We start from the raw sequence: 19,841 nt of genomic DNA on the forward strand, positions 1-19,841 counted from the left end.
AAATTAAAGGAAAATGCGTAAAAAGTAAATTTAAAGAAAAGAGAATCTAGAATGTAGAGGGTGGGATGAGTCGACAGCTATTTAAACGAACTCTCGTGAATCATACAAATTGAAGAAAGTTATTCTAATCGTCCACATATTGAATTTTAGTGTGAAAATAGTTTTAAGATGTTTATTAACAACTTTAGCTCTATACGTATAAATAAAAGAATGTCATTTTTTTTCTTGATTTTGATATACAATAAAAAAAACTTCAAGTAAATTGCATTTTATTATGAAATTAGAAAAGTAATGTTCTTAGCGATTTTCACTGCGGCTTAATGTCGATCGCCAACCGATATAACGCTAATTTCCGTATTGCAACGATCAACTTCCGGGTTTGCAAGACGATCGATAAGATCTTTGAAATTCTATTTGCATAACATTCCTTTCACACTATATTACAATTAAATAATAATTTATTATAAATCATGGTTTGTAATAGTTATTATTATTATTAGGTATAAAAATATAAATTACTGTCCTAGAATATATAGGAAAATAATAATAATATATATAGATAACATAATGATGTTATCACTTGGTCGATAATACAGTCGAACCTGTCATAATGCAACTCTATTTAAAAAATTTTATTTTAAGTGTCCAACAAGAATTATTTTCACTTAGTTTCTGAATATTGTAAAAATATTACAAAATTAAATTATAAATTGTTTACCGTAATAAAATTTAAAAAATTGAGTTGCATTCCGACAGGTTCCACTGTATAGTTACTGTAATGTTAAAACGAATTTAGAGTAAAATATAGTTAAAATTGGCATAAATATTAAAAATAATAAATGTAATTTTTACTTTTTCACTGGAATAAAAATTACTTAACATTATTTTCTCCCAAGTTACGAGGTTAAATTTAACGTAGTTTGTAACCTTGAACCATTGCAAAAAGAAAAAAATTGAGCAATTCAGTATTTTAATTCTGTGGTACGCTTTGGTAAATCATTATACCACTACGTCAAGAGTCTCGTGTATAAAATATTGTTACAATATATTGCGACAACCCCCTCCCCCCTTAAAATATAGGTGTGCGCCACCCAAATAATTTAAATCTTTAGAAACATAATAAAAATTGTGTTTAAAATAATTTTTTAAAAATGAGCGCAAATAAAAAACCACAACAAAAAATCTCACCCGTAGATTATGCTGAAAAATTACCCTCGCGATTTTACAAAACGGTTTAAAAACGTTTTTTCAAACAAAAAAAAAACGACTTCTTGTAAATATTTCGTTGTATACCTGTATATTATTATGTGATATATGAACGATAAATTATTTGATAAAAAGAAGAAAAAAGAAACTTTTATCCCTTTTTCCTTGAGCTTAAGCGATTGTGTGACAAAGGACATTGAATTTTGTTTTGATAATTGACAACGCGACTTTGATGATATATTTTATTCGCGCGCACTGTATTCTTTTTTCACCCAAGGTTTTCAATAAATTGCATCGTAAAGACGTCATTTCTCATCCTCCTCCCGCAAGAATTCTCAATAACGGTTTTTGTATATTAAAAAAAAAAAAAAGAAAAAAAGAGAGAATGAACTTCTTTTGCGACTGCACTTTAATCATTAAAATTGCAACCGTAATTTTCTTTTCTTTCAAACAATGTTGTTAACTACTTTTTCTTTGAAATTAAAACATAAATTTACTTTTGTTTACCAAAATAATTACAAGTTTGAAATGATAATAATAATAATAATAATAATAATAATAATAATATTAATAATAATTTATGATCATAATAGCTCAGAATTTTCATTTTTTTTTCACAAAAAACCTGCCAATATTGTGAAATAGACTATTTTTGCAGACTTGAAATTCAAACCACTTCATGAAGACTTGATAACTGATAATTTTCCTCCTCTCGGTGTTAGTGGGTTCAAATCCACTAAATCGGAATTCAACTGCTCTTGCGAATTTTGAAATTGAGAGATAAAATTTATTGTCATTACATAAGGAAATGTAAAATCTTTATAAAAAAAACAGTTGTATATATGACGTAGTGAATCGAAGGTTAGGATTAGTCATTGTGTAACCTAATTTCAAACCGAACGTTACTTGCAGGTATTAGGCAATGATATCCACACTGATAGTACAATATACTGGGTCTAGGCTTTTCCAGACTTACAATTAGAATACTAATTTATTGCATTCGAATTTACTCATATAAAATACATATTGCTTTCTTTTCTAAAGCAGAATTTTCAAGTTATGTTTCGTACTCCCCTGAATTATTAATTACGTTACCATTTTATTGTTTTTCACATTTTTCTCTTCTAACAAACACAGTGCAACAAATATTTATTTGTAGCAAATAAATTATTACTTCTCTATCAAATAAATGTTCAAGCAAATGTCTTCGATACACACTTTTTCTATTCGAGTCAATTAAATATCGTTCTTACTTTGCAGACTTTAGCCTCATTTCATATGACCGACTCAAATAAAAGTGTAAATTAATTTTTGAATGAATTAATTTTAAGATTAATATTTGAAAGTAATGTGGCAACGTTATAAAATGTGAATTTCAGTGTTGTTACTTTTTGGAGTTATTGTGAAATTGCGGTAGTTATACGTAACTTGAATTTCATGGGAGGCGCAATACTGAATATTATTATTATTGTTATTATTATTATTATTATTTTTCAAAGTATATAAAAGACAAGAGTGAGAGGTATTTAATTTCTTGTGTGCCGCGCACCGATTCGTGCTGTGCTGGTACCGTTGAAAATGTGCTTAAAGACTCGCAGCCGTGAAGCCTGGGCTAATTGAGGAATAAAAAATGAAAAAAAAAGAAAAAAAAAAAAATTTAGAAATCCGAACCATTGGAAAAGGTTACTAACTCTTTCATAATAGGAAGAGAATTGATTGCATCACCAAAAAAATGCGTCGCCGCCCATAATATATACACTAATCCTGTAATTTAAACGCAGCTGGCTACTTGGCCATCAAATCCTTTAATTTTCCTTCCTGTAATCAAAGATTAAATTACAATTTCTTTTTTCATTCAACTTTAAATCATAATCATTTTATTTTACAATTTTACTATATTATAGCTCGAGGGAAGAGTATTTCCATTTCTTTTTATTTTCTCTCTTTAAAACTATAATGCTTATTATTTGTATATGAATTTAAAATTTAGATTATTGAAAGTTGTTATCTGCTTGAGAACATCAATTCGTTACACTAAACACGACCAGCAACCGATGTAAGCCGTTCTCGAAGGGCTTCTAAGTGGGCGCAATATATCAACGTTAAGCACTTATGGGTCAGATCCTCAATAGTCGTTCCAGTTTTCAACGACGGATGTACTATTCGGAGTGAATTTTTTTAAACCTTCATTTCGTGATGGACAAAAGTATTTCTAATCCTTTCAACACCTTCTATTCTTGTCAATTTATTGACCGCGCAACAATTTTTAGGCTATGTTCGCGTTCGTTAATGATAAGCCCATTGTAGAATCACCCTAAATCATTGAATCTCTCTAAATTTTGAGAATGCAGACATTTTGGCAGTTTATCACATTGTTGAATCAGCCTAATTCCAAATTTCCTGATTATTTGGATTAAACTAAAACTTTAAAGACTTCATTTTAAATAAACTTTACTGGAATAAATTGTAAAGAAGCAAATCAAAGTGGTTCTAACTCAGAAATTGGGTACTTTATAACTAACTGATCAAAAGTCTCGAAGGAACAAAAGTCGGAAAACGCATAGTTTTCGAGATAATCTTGGTCGAAATTGAAATCCCCAAAAAAGAACTATTTTCGACCACGATTATCTCTAAAAGTATTCGTTTTAGACTTCTAGTCCTTTTGGGACTTTTGATCAGTAATGCAAAAAGTTGTGACCACTTTCGACGGAGTTTTGTTTTAATAAATAAGAAAGATTTAAACTTGAAGATTTTAATGTAATAAGTTTTATAGACTTTTTTCAAAATGGTCAAAAGTTAGAAATTGGTTACTTTATGACTTAGCGACCAAAAGTCCTAAAGGAACCAAAGTCGGAAAATGCATAGTTTTCGAGATAATCGTGGTCGAAGTCGTGGTCATCGAAAAAGGACTATTTTCGACCACGATTATCTCCGAAAGTATTCGTTTTTGACTTTCGGTCTTTTTGGGACTTTTTAACACTAAGATGAAAGGTATTTAATACCAAAAGTTACAACCACTTTCAACGGAGTTTTATTTTGATAAATGAGAAAAACTGAAACTTTACAACTATAAAATCTTGAATTTATTGCAATAAATTTTATAAATGTTTATCAAAGTGCCCAAAACTTAGAAACTGGGTACTTTATGACCAACTGATCAAAAGTCCTAAGGGAACCAAAGTCGGAAAATCCATAGTTTTCAAGATAATCGTGGTCGAAATTGAGGTCCCCAAAAAGGGACGATTTTCGACCACGATTATCTCTGAAACTATTCGTTTTAGACACTTGGTCCTTTGGAGTCTTTTTATCAGTGGATCGTAAACAATATGATGCATCATCTACTTATACAGAAATTCTCTTCCTTCTTTTGTAAATCGTATATCTTTCCGCAACGAAGAAATTGTTTTTAGCAAAAAGTTAGTTAATTTCAATTATTTGCGTAATTTTGAATATTAAAGCTTCTATTTTAAGCAGAAATGCTACATTCTCTCTAAATGAAACATAAATATACATTTTCTTAAATGAAAAATTGAAAATTTTTTATAAATAGAAATGAAATGGAAATTTGTAAATGAAATGGAAGCAAAAAGTGGATCTAAATGAGACAAGGGAAAAAAATGAAAATTATAAAAATAATATCACTATATAGAGTTAAAAATTCAATCAGGTGCAGTTATGAGACCGGAAGACTTTCAATAATACATATGTGCAATCGAGAAATCTAAAGGAATAGAAAGTAAACTTCGATAGTCGAAAACTCAATGGAGCTTTTGTATGATCAATCTGGAATCATGTGATCTCAGAAGAATGTAAGGTGCACAAATACATCTTTATCGCAGTATGTGTAAATATATATATATATAGTTGGCAATTCGAGCTCGCGGATATTCCTGCTTTCGCAACGCAAAGTCGCGTCGCGTCGAGTGCATCGAGCAAACCCGTCATTAAAGTCCTTTCTTTTTCGTTCAAAGAGAGCCGGTTTTGTAATATGTTCGCGGGCTTCGTTTCATCATGACATTTGATGATCTGTTTCGAGGACTTTTTTTCTGCACCTACTCAAAAAAAAAAGAAACAATTAGCTCCACTCTTCATATTTCCCCCGCAAAATCAAATTTTAAATCATCAAAAACTTAATTTCATAAAAGAAATACGAAAATTCACCTTTTGCTACATTCGATCCCAAATTCCGTCAGATTAACAAAATTTTATCGAAAAAAATGGCAAAATTGGAATAATTTAATTGAGAAATAAAGTAAAAAGGAAAAATTGACAATTTGAGAGTTTTACATGCGATTTCTTTGGAAAGAGAGAAGAAACTGGAAGAGGGAGGAGGAGGTGAAAAAAATAAGAACTCGACTAAACGTCCCTGGCTAAGGATAAAACGCCATTTGGCACAAGGTCATCCACATTGGTACACGAACGTTACTTATATACATTTATTTACGTGCAGAAATGGATATGTGCAATGGAAAATGAGTGCGTGTGCGTATGGGCGCACATCACAACAATAAGAAAATTAATACTCCATAAACTAATAGAAATCCAAACAAAATAACATCTTAATAATATCAACAAAAAGACTCAGCATCCATTACTTAAAAAACAAATTCTATTTTTCCCAACTATTAAATATTTATTAATCTTATAATAATTTGTATTAAATAGAAATTCAATCCCCCGGCGCTGAATTGCAAGTTATTTTCATAACCTCAAAATTTCAGTCAAGAGTGGGTAAAAAACATCCAAAAAAAACCATTTTTCTTATATGGTATTTAACACCACTTTTTTATAATCCTCACGAGGTGGTCAATTTTAGAATCTGGGATCGTGTTCAAAGGATAAAAATACATTGGAAAAAATCAACTGTATCTGAAGTAGTAATAACTTTTGTCATTAAGTACCTTTTATCCTACTGGTCAAAAGTGCCAAAAGGACCAAAAGTCTAAAACGAATACTTTCGGAGATAATCGTGGTCGAAAATAGTCCCTTTTTGGGGACCTCAATTTCGACCACGATTATCTCGAAAACTATGGGTTTTCCGACTTTGGTTCCTTTAGGACTTTTGATCAATTAGTCATAAAGTACCCAGTTTCTTAGTTTTGGGCACTTTGATAAACATTTATAAAATTTATTGCAATAAATTCAAGATTTTATAGTTGTAAAGTTTAAGTTTTTCTCATTTATCAAAATAAAACTCCGTTGAAAGTGGTTGTAACTTTTGGCATTAAGTACCTTTTATCCTACTGATCAAAAAGTGTCAAAAGGACCAAAAGTCTAAAACGAATACTTTCGGAGATAATCGTGGTCGAAAATAGTCCTTTTTCGATGACCACGACTTCGACCACGATTATCTCGAAAACTATGCATTTTCCGACTTTGGTTCCTTTAGGACTTTTGGTCGCTAAGTCATAAAGTAACCAATTTCTTACTTTTGACCATTTTGAAAAAAGTCTATAAAACTTATTACATTAAAATCTTCAAGTTTAAATCTTTCTTATTTATTAAAACAAAACTCCGTCGAAAGTGGTCACAACTTTTTGCATTACTGATCAAAAGTCCCAAAAGGACTAGAAGTCTAAAACGAATACTTTCGGAGATAATCGTGGTCGAAAATAGTTCTTTTTTGGGGACCTCAATTTCGACCAAGATTATCTCGAAAACTATGCGTTTTCCGACTTTTGTTCCTTCGAGACTTTTGATCAGTTAGTCATAAAGTACCCAGTTTCTAAGTTTTGGGCACTTTGATAAACATTTATAAAAATCATTGCAGTAAATTGAAGATTTTATAATCGTAAAGTTTAAGTTTTTCTCATTTATCAAAATAAAACTCCGTTGAAAGTAGTTGTAACTTTTGGCATTAAGTACCTTTTATCCTACTGGTCAAAAAGTGTCAAAAGGACAAAAAGTCTAAAACGAATACTTTCGGAGATAATCATGGTCGAAAATAGTCCCTTTTGGGGACCTCAATTTCGACCACGATTATCTCGAAAACTATGGATTTTTTGACTTTGGTTCTTTTGGGACTTTTGATCAGTTGGTCATAAAGTACACAATTTCCGAGTTTTAGCCAATTTGATAAACATCTATAAAAATCATTGCAGTAAATTGAATGCTTAATAGACTTAAAGTTTAAGTTTTTCTCATTTACCGAAATAAATTTCTGTGGAAAGGGTTATAACTTTTGGCATTAAGTACCATTAATCCTACTGGTCAAAAAGTGTCAAAAGGACCAAAAGTCTAAAATAAATACTTTCGGAGATAATCGTGGTTGAAAATAGTCCTTTTTCAGGGACCACGATTTCAATCACGATTATCTCGAAAACTATGGATTTTCCGACTTTGGTTCTTTTAGGACTTTTGATCAGTTGGTCATAAAGTACACAATTTCCGAGTTTTAGCCAATTTGATAAACATTTATAAAAATCATTGCAGTAAATTGAATGCCTAATAGACTTAAAGTTTAAGTTTTTCTCATTTATACCGAAATAAATTTCTGTGGAAAGGGTTATAACTTTTGGCATCAAGTACCTTTAATCCTACTGGTCAAAAAGTGTCAAAAGGACCAAAAGTCTAAAACAAATACTTTCGGAGATAATCGTGGTTGAAAATAGTCCTATTTCAGGGACCACGATTTCGATCACGATTATCTCGAAAACTATGGACTTTTCGACTTTGGTTCCGTTAGAACATTTAATCTGCAAATCGAGAACTACACATTAGGAAAGTTTTAGACAATTTGACAAAAGGACTTAACAATCATGTAGCAAAATAACTTACTACTTTGTTAGTTTGCAAATTTGGCAAACTAACTTTCGTTTTGATTTACTGATTTCAATTTAGTTGAATAAATTTTAAGTAGTTATTATAACTTATAGTTGTAATAAGATGTAAAATTAGTATAAATAATTTATTTAGTAAGAAAATTCTTTAAAAAAATCTAACTTTGTTATCAACATATACATGGGGATAATTAAAAAATTTTCATTTCCCCAGAGAATTAATGAAATTTGAACGATGGGATAATAAAGAGGGAGCAAGGGGCAGAATTGTATGTGCATAATTATAGAATTATTTTAATTTTTCCTTCGCTGTAAATCGCTTTCAACTTATACAGTCTACCTCTTGGCTTCTCAATTAATTGTCCCTTAATGTGCACGTACGTCAAGAGTTGTGATAATTAAGCGCTTCGCTGATGTCGCATTACCACATCATACATTATTGCCGAGATTTTCTTTGCAATCCTTTGACGGAGCGCACGCGCTGCTTCGCTGCTTCACTTCCAGAATGAGCCCTGCTTGGATTATCTTTTGAATACCGCGAGCCAAGCCAAGGACCCTTTAGTATTTCCATAGCCGATCAGTGTTTGTGCGATACAAGGGACACGACAGCGATGAGTTGTATGAATTTCCACAGGCTCATGGCACACTCTACACGTGTAATGATTAACTCTACATATATAGAGAGAGAATGGTATTTTATATGCACGTTGTATTGTCGTTGTGGAAACCATATGCAGATATCGGATTACCGCGTTAACATTTCTTCACCCTACGAATGACAAGTGCGTTTATTCGCGTATTCCTCTCCTTTCTTTCCCCCGATTTTTACCTTTTCCACTGAGTATTTCTTATTTTCAGCGAAGGGAGAATTTGTCGAAATATTTGTTAATTGGAAAAATAATAAAAAACGCATTTAGCATATGTTCAGTATACATAATATTTGGGTTTTAATATACTGAAAAAAGCAATTTTTAATTTTAATTCAATCAAAATTCATTTAATTGTAACTAAAAATATTTGTAAGTGTACTTAGAAAAAAGTGTAATTTCTTTGAAAGAAAACATATTTTTAAGGAAAAGTTGTTTATTGCTTTAAACGGTTTTAGTTAGTAGTAATGTGGAGTGGGTCAGTGGTAACTCCAACTGCACTGACAGTCGAGGCAACTCGTGATCGAACCCTACCTCCGGAGTTTTTTTTTTTGTTTTTGAAAAATTAGAAAATATTAAATAATAATAACTTGCAAAGTAAGAAAAATGAGTAAAATTAATTTTCAGAAAAAATAAATATTTTAATAAAATAACTTTTCCTATAACATTTCTATGACTTTAATATTATTTATTTAGAAGTAAACGATTTTACAACAAAAAAAAAAAAAAAAATTACAAATTTAAATATATGATACAAAAATTAGTAAAAATTCTTTTAGAAAAATCGAGAAAAATTATTAAATAAAATAGCAATAAATAAAAAGTAAAAAAATGACAAAATAATTTTTTCTGTAGTATTTTTTCGTTTTCGATTTATAAATGACTTTTAATTATTGTTTTCAGCAATTATCCTTCCCGTCAACACAATCCAGTCATGGAACCACGAATTTCACTTTTAGTCTTTCCGGAAGTGAGGACATTGAGGGTTCTCAGGGCGGATTTGAATGCATTCAACAAACTGGGCCAAAGTAAGTGTTATAAAAATTATTTTTCAATTTTTCCTTTCCTACACTTTCCTATCACGGTGTGTTGTTGGAAATAAATCATTTATCAGAGTCCAACAATTAAATTATTATTCGTTTATTTTCTCTTTTCTTTCGTTTATAATCAAAATTATTATTTATTTTATAATTTAAATTAATTAAATTAATTAAATATTAATATAAAAAATATTATTTAAAATAAATTCAAATTATTGTTTCAAATAAAATAAAATAAAAATTTTTTGAATTTAAAAATTTAAATTTAAATTATAGTTTTAGGAATTGATTTTTAATTTGTTTTGAATTAACAAAATTATTTTTTATTTTACTAAATTTAGAAGCTTGGAAAGTTTGGGTGCCTTGCAATGCAAAATGCGGATACAGGCAAATGATGATGTTTATGAAACAACTAGGCATCGCATGGCTGTTGCCGAAGAAAATAATAAAAATAAATGGTGAGTTGAAATTTATTTTCCTTAAAAAGAATTATTTTCAACTTTATTTTTCAATTGCTTCAAATTTTTCTATTTATTTTTCTATTTTTAATTTGCAAAAAACAATATTTTCAATTTGAGTATTTGAGAACCCCGATTTAGTGGAATGTTGGTTCTTAGTCCACTATAACGGGGTAATACAATTATTTATTATTTTATTAATATTTTCTATCTATATTTTATTATTATTATTATTATTGTTATAAAATAATTAAAAGCAGTTTTAACAAAAAGCAAATATTGTTATTATTATCACTGTTATTATTTGTATCATTGTTATTATTATTATTATTAATTAATAATTCTTGATATACAGAAACGAGATTGAAATATAATTTTTTTGAATACTAAAAAACGAATTTAACAATAATTATAAATAAATTATTAAAGCGTTAATTTATTATAAGAAAAAATATTATGAGAATTTATAAATATATTTGAAATAGAAAAATATTTTCTATTGACTTTCACTTGTTGGAAATGCCATTAATAGAGAGTTTTGAAAGACAATTGAAAGAAAAAATAGAAAAAAAATATTTGATAATGAGATTTTTGAAATTGTTCTGTTTTTTTTTTCGTTCTCCTCAAAGTACAAGGATAATTAAACCTAATGGACCGGATATTGGACGTAAAGTCAAGGTGAAAGGAATTGGAAGAACGATACCTCCACCACCATCTGCAAACGTTAAGCAGAGGGAATCAATGAGCAATTCAACTTCCGGTACGAATTTGTCCAGGTTTACGTCTTCTTCGTTATCATCTACGTCGTCATCTTCTTCTTCTACTTCTTCTACCATTAATTCTTCAACATCATCATCTTCGTATAAATCAATTTCTCGTAATCCTTCTGCAGCACCTCGTAAAAATGACAAACAACTTCCAGACATTGCACGTACACCAATTAGGTAATTATTATTTTTTTCTTCTTCTTCTTCTTTTTTTAATGCTTTCAAAAAAAAGAAAGAAAAATATTTTAATAAAATTAATTTAATGAATTTAATTAGTTAAATAAAATTATTTTAATGTAAATATAATGTTATCATTTCAACGAATTGATGACTAAAAATGTCGAGATAAACGATCTTTCGGAGAAAATAGGAATAAAAAAAGATTTATTTTTTACTTTTCAACTGCGCAGATTTTACAAAAGCTTATAAAATTAAGTGAATTCATATTTTTTCTGTTTTTGTAAATTTAACGTACGAAAGGAATTTAATAACGAAATTAACAAAAAAATAGAGCAAGTACGATGTTTTTTAAACCGAAATTACTGTTTGTGTATAAGATAAATAAATGTACATTGAAATAAATTAAATAGAAATTAATTATTTGGTTAAGAAATTAAAAAAACTGAATAATTGAAATTTAATATTTAATCGTTATTATTATTTGTTTTACAGAGAGCGACTTATTCACCTTCTTGCATTAAGGCCATACAAGAAACCTGAACTTTATGAACGTATAACGAGAGGTAAATAAATTTTATTTACTTAGTAATTTTTTTCACATTTTTTCAGAATTTGAAACTGAAATCAATAACGTTTGTGTTGAAATAAAAGAATTGAAATTTATCAATAAGTAATGAAAATTTAGTTTCTTTTACGAAAAAAAGAAAAATTATTCGCTTCTCTTGGTATTAGAAAGTAAAATTTGTAAACTTCTGCGTCAACAAAAACGTTCAATTTTGTTTTAAAATTATAATTATTTAAATTAATTTTTTAAAGATTGAAAATTTAGTTTTCTTTCATTTTTACATTATAGTTTGTTATTGTAAACTTTCAGATTGTAAATTTTCTTGTTCGATAAATTTGTATTTTGTTCCTTTTTTTTCTTTGGCAATTTTTTAAAAACTAAATTTTTTTAAAACTTTTTTCTTAAAATTAGAAATAGTAAAAATGTTTTCTAATTTAAATTATTGACTGATTTTTGCTTTTGAATTAGTAAATTTTACTAATGAATAGAAATTTCTATTCTACTAATTTATTAGTGAAACTTACGAATTTAAAAGCAATAATTAATTCAGTATTTTAAATTACTAAACATTTTTACTAATATAAAGAGTCAGATTGTTTTTTTTTTTATTTGTAAGATTTTTAGATTGTAAATTTTTTTGTTCGTAAAATTTTTGTATCGTAAATTTTTTTGTTTGTATTATTCTTGAAAGATTTCAAATTTATTTGTTAGTATAATTTTTTTATTGTAAATTTTTTCATTCGTAAAATTTCTATATTGTAAATTTCTTTGTAAAATTTTTAGATTCTAATTTTATTTGTTTGTTAAATGTTTAAATTATAGGTTTTTTTTATTGTTAATTTTTTTGTAAAATTTTCTGATTGTAATTTTATTTCTGCGGAAAATATTTAAAAATTGTAAAGAAATGCTTTTTCTATTTTTCGTTAATAATTATCGATATAAATTTATAATCCATTCAATTTGCTTTTTCCAGAGGGTGTAAAGGATAAGGATCGCAGTAAAATGTTTGAGCATTTAAAGGAAATTGCCTTCATCAGAGATAATGCTTATCATTTGATAAGGAGAAATTGGAATGACGTACAAGACAATTGGATCCACTATTCCGAGCAGGAAAAAGCTATTCTCAAGAGACGAAAACCCCAGAACTTGACACCGCCCGGCTCAAGTGATGGTGGTTCTAGTGGTTAGTTTTATTTATTACTTGAAAAGGGAGAAAAATAATATTTCCGATAAATTTATTTCTTTTTTTTAAGAAAAAAACTATGGTGACAAATACTTGTTGAGTAAAAAAATGCGAAACATGTTTAAAATTTCCCTTGTTGATAATAGTTGAATTATCTTGGTTAGAAATTCTAAAGAGGTAATTTTTCCGTGCCTTGAATGACTTATTTTGTTCGAGTTTGTTGATTTGTAAACTATTTTTCTAGCGGTAATTTAGATTGCATTTCTATTTGTAATTTTGAACTAAAATTGTCTTGTGCTTGTTCTTTAGGGAGTGGCCAGTCACCAAGTTCTGTTCACCCAGGATCACCACCGGCAATAACGGCTCCACCGCCGGCGCTGATGAATTCAAAACGACCAGGATATTACGAGGGTTCGGACGGCTTACAAACAAAGAAACCACGGATATCGCATTATCGAAAGCCGGAACCTCTTTTTGTGAATCACGGAGACAATCGAGACAATCGAGACAATCGAAGGACGACTGAGGGAAATTATAATAGTGGCGATAGTCGTGATAGTCGCGATAGTCGCGTTAATAGTGCTGAAAGAGTCTCCGATAGTGTTAATAGTGTCGATAATCACGGCGGAAGTAATAATATTAATAATAGTAGTAGTAATAGTAGTAGTGCTAGTTGCAATAATAGTAGAAGCAGTTTATTTGCCGGGGAAGCCAGCAATTGGAGTCAGAGGCAACAGAACCGCCTCAACAGTGCCGAAAGAACAACTAATAGCGATGTGCTTCGTAGTGGTAATTGTGCCACTTCTATTTTGTGCCTATCAGACAGTGATAGCGACGACGACCAGAGTCAACATCCCAAGCTCAGTTCCGACGACCACCGCAACAGCCATGTGATGAATAGTGTTGACCAACTTCGAAACTCAACTCAAATTCATTTCGAGTCACCGGCGAGTCCCGATCCCGATCCTTCAATCAATGTTACCAACAATGCTTCTACCCAAACGGCTGACGCTAACAATTCCCATGAAGAATATCCTGACTACCTCACGTAAGTCCATTATTTCATCTCCTTTTTATCAAATGCGAAAAACAACATTTATTTACAAATTTATTCACAAACTGCAAAATTTAAACTTCTTTTTCTATCATTTCCTCAGAGCTGTTAAACAATTCTTTTTATACGAGGAAACAAATATAGATTTACTTCGGATGCTGTAAAATTTTCTCTGAAAATATGATTTTTAATAGCAAATTTTACTATTTTCCATGTTACAGGGTTGCCACGCAACCTGGAAACCTGGAAAACCTGGAAATGCGAAGGAATTTTATAAACCTTGAAAAAACCTGGAAAAGTCAGGGAATTTTTATCGTAAACCTGGAAAATTATTGTTTTCTAAAGTTATTGTGCTTATTCTTGAAATCTAATTTCACTTAAATATTTCAAAATTAATTCAATTTTAAAAGAGTTGCGTTTACAATTTTCATAAATAGAAAAACTTCAAAAGGTTTTTATTTTAAATTTTACAAAATTTCAATTTTCAATTAATTAATTAAATACTAAAAATTTCACAGGAATTCTATTATTTACAAATTCTTTATAAATTTCTTCGCATAATAATTCAATTATTTTCATGAAGAATAATATTTTTTACCAGGAATTCAATTATTTTCAATTATTTTCATAAATAATAAAAATCATCGCAGAATTTCAATGATTTTTAATACAATTTTAATGGAATTTGTCGAAAAATGTAATTATTCTTAAAAATTTTATAATAATTCATCAAAAAAAAAATTCAATTATTTTAAAAAGCCTTCCTATAAATTATGTATTATTTTCAAAAATTTTAATGAAATTCTTTTTAACAATTCAATTTTTTTTCAAAATAATTTTAATAAAATTCTTCGTAGAATTAAATTAAATTCAATAATTTATCAAAATTCAATTATTTTTAATATCTACGTATTTCAATAAAATTTCACAAAAGAATTCAATTATTTAAAAAGCAATATATCATTAAAACTCGTCTCAAGAATTCAATTATTTTCAAAAGTAATAAAATTCTTCACAGAGATTCAATTATGGTCAAAAGTTTTAAAAAAATTCTCGTCAAAATTTCAATTATCTTTATAAATAATAAAATTATTCTTTAAAATCCAATTATTTTCAAAAAACTTAATAAAATTCTTGGCAAAATTTCAATTATTTTCAAAAACTTTTCTCAATTCAATCAAATTTTTTTTAACAGAGATTCAATTATATTTTTAATGCAATTTTAATCTAATTTCTCGAAAATGGAAATTATTCTGAAAAATTTTATTAAAATTCGTCAAAAGAATTTTAATTATTTAAAAATTTGTTGATAAATTCAAAAGCAAAAAGTCAGTCACAAATTCGAAAATAGTAAACATTTTTACTAATTTAAATTTAAAGAGAAAGTATTATAGCGTGAATTTTTAGAAATAATTGAATTTTGAAAAGGTTTCAAATTATAATCTTTGAAAGTTTAAATTTTTCATACTTTTAACTGAAAATTGTGTAGATTTATTTTTTTTTAAAGTTTAATGCAACTTTTTTGAAATTATTTCAAGTTTTTATTTTCTAATATATATTTAATTGAAGAATTTCCGAATAATCGATGAAATTTCGTAAAATTGAATTGTAAACAAAAGAATTTGAAAATTTTCAAAGAAATTTTTCAAAAATTATTAAAAATGAATGAATAATTAATTTAAAGAAGAATTTTAGTTAAAAATTGTAGAAAATAATTGAATTGAAATGAGAATAATTTTGATGAAGAGACAGGAAGAATATTCTTATAAAATATAAAATAATGATTTTATCAGACGGTCATCTTTCTTTATTTAATTATTATAAAACATGAAGATATCGATTTCAAAAAGGTTTGAATTTGAAATTTTTGAAAAATGTTAATTCTTATAGAAAAATAATAATGATTTAATATTTATTGAAAAAAGAAGCAATGGAACATTTTTCTGAGTAATAATTTTGAAACTGATTGAGAATATTCTTTAGAGTCACGAAGTAAGAATTTTGTCTGGAATTTAATTTTGTCAGGGAAAAAGAAAATTAAATGTTTGTTGGCAACAAATATAGTTTTAAAAACTTGGAAAAACTCCGTTTTTTAACCTGGAAAACCTGGAAAATTTAGGGAATTTGAAATGAGCAAAAGCGTAGCAACCCTGTGTTAATTTTTGCATAAGAATTATTAAAAATTTCCCTCGAACATTGTACAACTTGCTGTTGAAAATTATTAATGGCAGAGTAAATTTTCCTGTTCCTGAAGTAAATTTTTCTAATTTTTATAAAAGAAAATTTTCTTTGGAAATAGTAAAAGTCATCCTGAAAATGACAATTTTTAATAGTAAACTTTACTATGAACTTTTGAAGGAAATTTTGAAAAAAATTTGAAAAAAAAGTTTGAAGTAAATTTGACTAAAATTTTACTGCAATCTACTTTTTAAAATTCATGGAATTTGAAAGTAAAAGTATTGTTTTAATTAAAATTCAGTTAAATTACAGACAGTGGAATAAATGTAAATATTTAAAAAATTTTCTTTGACGCATTTTCTACCCAAATTGTTAAAAACTTCTGCAAAACTTAATATTTCTTTTCTTTCCCTGGTACAATTTGTTTATTTAAAATATTTATTTCTATGATAAATTTTACTATTTCTGGAGTTAATTTATGCTACTTTAAAAAAAAAAAATTTCAATTTTTTCCTAAATAGTAAAAGTTATTCTGAAACTGTTCATTTTTAGTAGCAAATTTTACTATTTTTTGAGGAAATTTTACCAAGTCCGAAGTAAATCTGACTAAATTTTTACAATTTTGTTCGATTAAAGTAAAATTCATGGAATTCAAGTTCTAATTTAATTTTTCGAAGGTTAAATTATATGAAAATTAAACCAAATGGTTGTGAAGTAAAAATCATAGTTTAATAATTATATTATTTTCTAGGAAAATCTTGATTTTATTTATTTTATTGCCTTGTTCTATATGTAGAATAATAAAATTAATTTTTCGAAATTTCACATCACTTTTGTTCTAATTAGTACGAATTTTTACTAATTTAAATTGAGAGAATAAATTTTGTGAATACTGTTTTTGTAAGAAGAATTTGGAAATTAATTTTTTTTTCATACTTTTGTCTCAATAAGCGAATTTTATTACAATTTTCCAAAATAGTCGAATTCTTTCAAGAAATTTTATTAAAATTGTCTTGAAAATAATTGAATTACTAAGAAGAATTTTATTATATTTATCAAAACAATTAAATTCTTGCATTAAATGTTATTAAAATATTGTGGAAAATAATTGAATTTCTGTGAAGAATATTATTTCTTTATTTTTTCGAATAAATAACAATTCTTCGAATTGTTTTGAAGAATTTTATTAATATGTTTGAATAATTAATTAGTTAATAAGTGAATTTCGTTAAATCTCGAATTTGAAATTATTCGAAAAATTGCAGTTATTATTATATTAAGAAAAATTAAAACTTATTTTTCTCCTTTTCTTGCAAAGAAAATAATTTGAAATTTTGTTTGCTTTTAGTTATTATACGAAAGTCAGCAGCGACGAGCAGAGGAGACGTTACAAGGAGGAATTCAACAATCTTTATCCGGAATATAGAGAATTATACGAATATGTTAACCCAGTAAAGAGTCGATATTATAAATGGCAGCAACAATTTAATGAAGTAAAAGCTCAGGGAAATTTGCAGGAACTCGAGGTATTTAGTTTGAAATATTTCCGTTTTGGTGTCATTTTTCTTTCAAACCACCAGTTCCAAAGTTTTATTTTCACCTAAAGAGTCTATTTTCTCATTTATTTTTACTAAAAATGTTTATCCGAAAAAATATCTTCCAAAAGCGTATATATACTTTCAAGAAAATTCTTTTTCAATACAAAAAATGTTTGAATACAATTTACATTTTGTACGACAGGATTCTTTTTTGTATAAAAAATATAATAATGATAAAAATACGATAAACATTACTATTAATAGAAAAATAATCCATTTGTTAAAATTTTCTCTTTTTCCAGATAATAAAAATAAACATTCTGAAAGATTACAATATAATGAATAATGATCCGATCTTCAAGCAACGTAACACGAGACACGATTATTTGCATGGAAAATTGCGTCACTTAAAGAATTTGGTCGAGGAATATGATGCGAAGCATTTTGGTGTTAATAGTAATAACAAGACTACTCTTCATGGAAAAGAAAATCAGAACTACTGACACAAACTAAAAATATCGCATCTCGTCCATCGCTTCTTCTCCATTGTCAGTACCACAGTCTCGATGATGTTCATGCAAAACTCGCATTTCTTTGGCATCTTTTAAGAAAGGATTTAGAAAAAAAGAAAAAAAAAACTCTCCCCATTGAAAATTATTCCAAAAAAAAGAAGAAAAAAATGAATGTGGCTTTTTTAATTTTTCAAACTTGACTGAAGAAATGTTCACGTTATTTTTTCCTTGAATGTTGTGAGAATTATTCAAATTCAAAAGAGTGCAATTTAATAAGTGACGGTGAAACTAGGAGAGAAATTCCTTTTTGAGAGGAAGAGAGAAAGAAAAAGATTGAGAGAGAGAGAGAGAAGAAAATACGAAGATGAAGAATGTTACTTTGGACGTTGTTTGTAAACCGATCCTTCGAAAAAATATCAGTCCGTTTACGTGCAATTAGCCAAGTCTGATGACAATCAGAAAGCCGACGTTGGAACACTCCATCCTAGAAAAAAAAATGCTGCGTCTCGTCCAAGACTGTCCAATCGTAATGCAGGGAAAGAGAGAGAGAGAGAAGAGAGAAATTGTTAAGTACGTAAGTTATTTACATCACGCACGTCCAGAGTTGTCTCGTCCAGTTTAAAGAAAAAAAAAAATGACTGAAAAAGAAAAGCAAAAAAAAAAAAAAAATACTTTCGAGATCCTTTTTTTGAAAATAATTCCGAAAAGTTATGTTCTCGAAAGTAAAGCACTTTGTTTCCTTATAAAATAATTGCGAAAGTATGATGCGTCATATCATTGAAAATGTTAACGTGTCCAGATATTTATCTTAGTTGTATAGCCTTAGTTCAAGGTTTTTCCAAGGCAGTTTCTTTTTCAATCTTTTACTTAGATTTTTGAGAGAGAGAGAGAGAGAGAGAAAGAGTGAGCGAAAAAGAAAGAGAGAGAAACAAAAAAGGATAATTAATTTATTAAAAAAGAAAATAATTTTTTTTTCTAGAGACGTAAATGTGAAAAAGTGATTTGAGAAAAGAGAAGTGCTTAAATAGTGAAAGAGGAAGGGGTTGTTTTTACTAGTGGTTACTTAGTAATAATTGTTTTTTAATTTTTAAAAAAAAGAAGTTTAGACAATAATTAAGTTTTCTTTCGTGTGAACTTTTTTTATTCACATTTTTTCACGTCCACATCTCTATTTATTTTTTTTTTTGTTCTTTCATTTTAACGAAGAGGCGAATATTGCATGATTTTTTGCCCTAAATGCCTATCAATTTTTAATATCCAAATTAATCTGAGCTTTTAAAGAGGGGGGAGGGGGGCGTAAATTAAAAAAATTCTCCAGATCCAACTTCGAAAATTTTGCCATTTTTTTCATTTCTATTTTCTATTACGTTTTTATTTAATTGTTTTTCCAAATTTTACCATTTTTTTTTTTCAGAGAATGTTTCTTTAGAAAATCTTTTTTTTAGATAATGTTTTTTAGAACATCATTTGGAAAAAATGTCACAATTTTCGATTGATTGTCCACTTTTGGCGAGAGTTTGTGATTTTTTGACAATATAAGATTTAAGAATTATTTTCTTTTGTCTCATTTTTAATCATAAAAAAATCATTTCAATCAAAACTGAATTGATTACATATTTGAGAAGAGAAAAGAAGATTTAAAAAAAAGAAAAGCTAGCCAGAGTCGGTATAGCAAAGACGAGAGATGTCAAAAAGATTTTAGATAAAAAAAAGCGAACTGATTTCGCTTAACGA

At 27.8% G+C, this 19,841-nt stretch overlaps 1 protein-coding gene across 2 annotated transcripts in view; it reads left to right on the forward strand.

The window, feature by feature from the left end:
- The window catches only part of LOC122506192 (RNA polymerase II elongation factor Ell), a 72,620-nt gene extending 53,413 nt beyond the window's left edge, over positions 1–19,207 (forward strand). For both annotated transcript variants that reach the window (XM_043618242.1, XM_043618243.1), the window contains 8 exons: positions 9,536–9,660; positions 10,014–10,130; positions 10,760–11,074; positions 11,570–11,640; positions 12,616–12,825; positions 13,135–13,873; positions 17,406–17,583; positions 17,898–19,207. In XM_043618242.1, the coding sequence (XP_043474177.1) occupies positions 9,536–9,660; positions 10,014–10,130; positions 10,760–11,074; positions 11,570–11,640; positions 12,616–12,825; positions 13,135–13,873; positions 17,406–17,583; positions 17,898–18,098 (1,956 nt within the window). In that variant the 3' untranslated portion in view covers positions 18,099–19,207. The remainder of the gene's footprint in view (positions 1–9,535; positions 9,661–10,013; positions 10,131–10,759; positions 11,075–11,569; positions 11,641–12,615; positions 12,826–13,134; positions 13,874–17,405; positions 17,584–17,897) is intronic.
- Positions 19,208–19,841: the final 634 nt, after the last annotated feature.

The sequence above is a fragment of the Leptopilina heterotoma genome, unplaced genomic scaffold, assembly GCF_015476425.1.
Source record: "Leptopilina heterotoma isolate Lh14 unplaced genomic scaffold, ASM1547642v1 Lhet_397, whole genome shotgun sequence".
Lineage (NCBI taxonomy): Eukaryota > Metazoa > Arthropoda > Insecta > Hymenoptera > Figitidae > Leptopilina > Leptopilina heterotoma.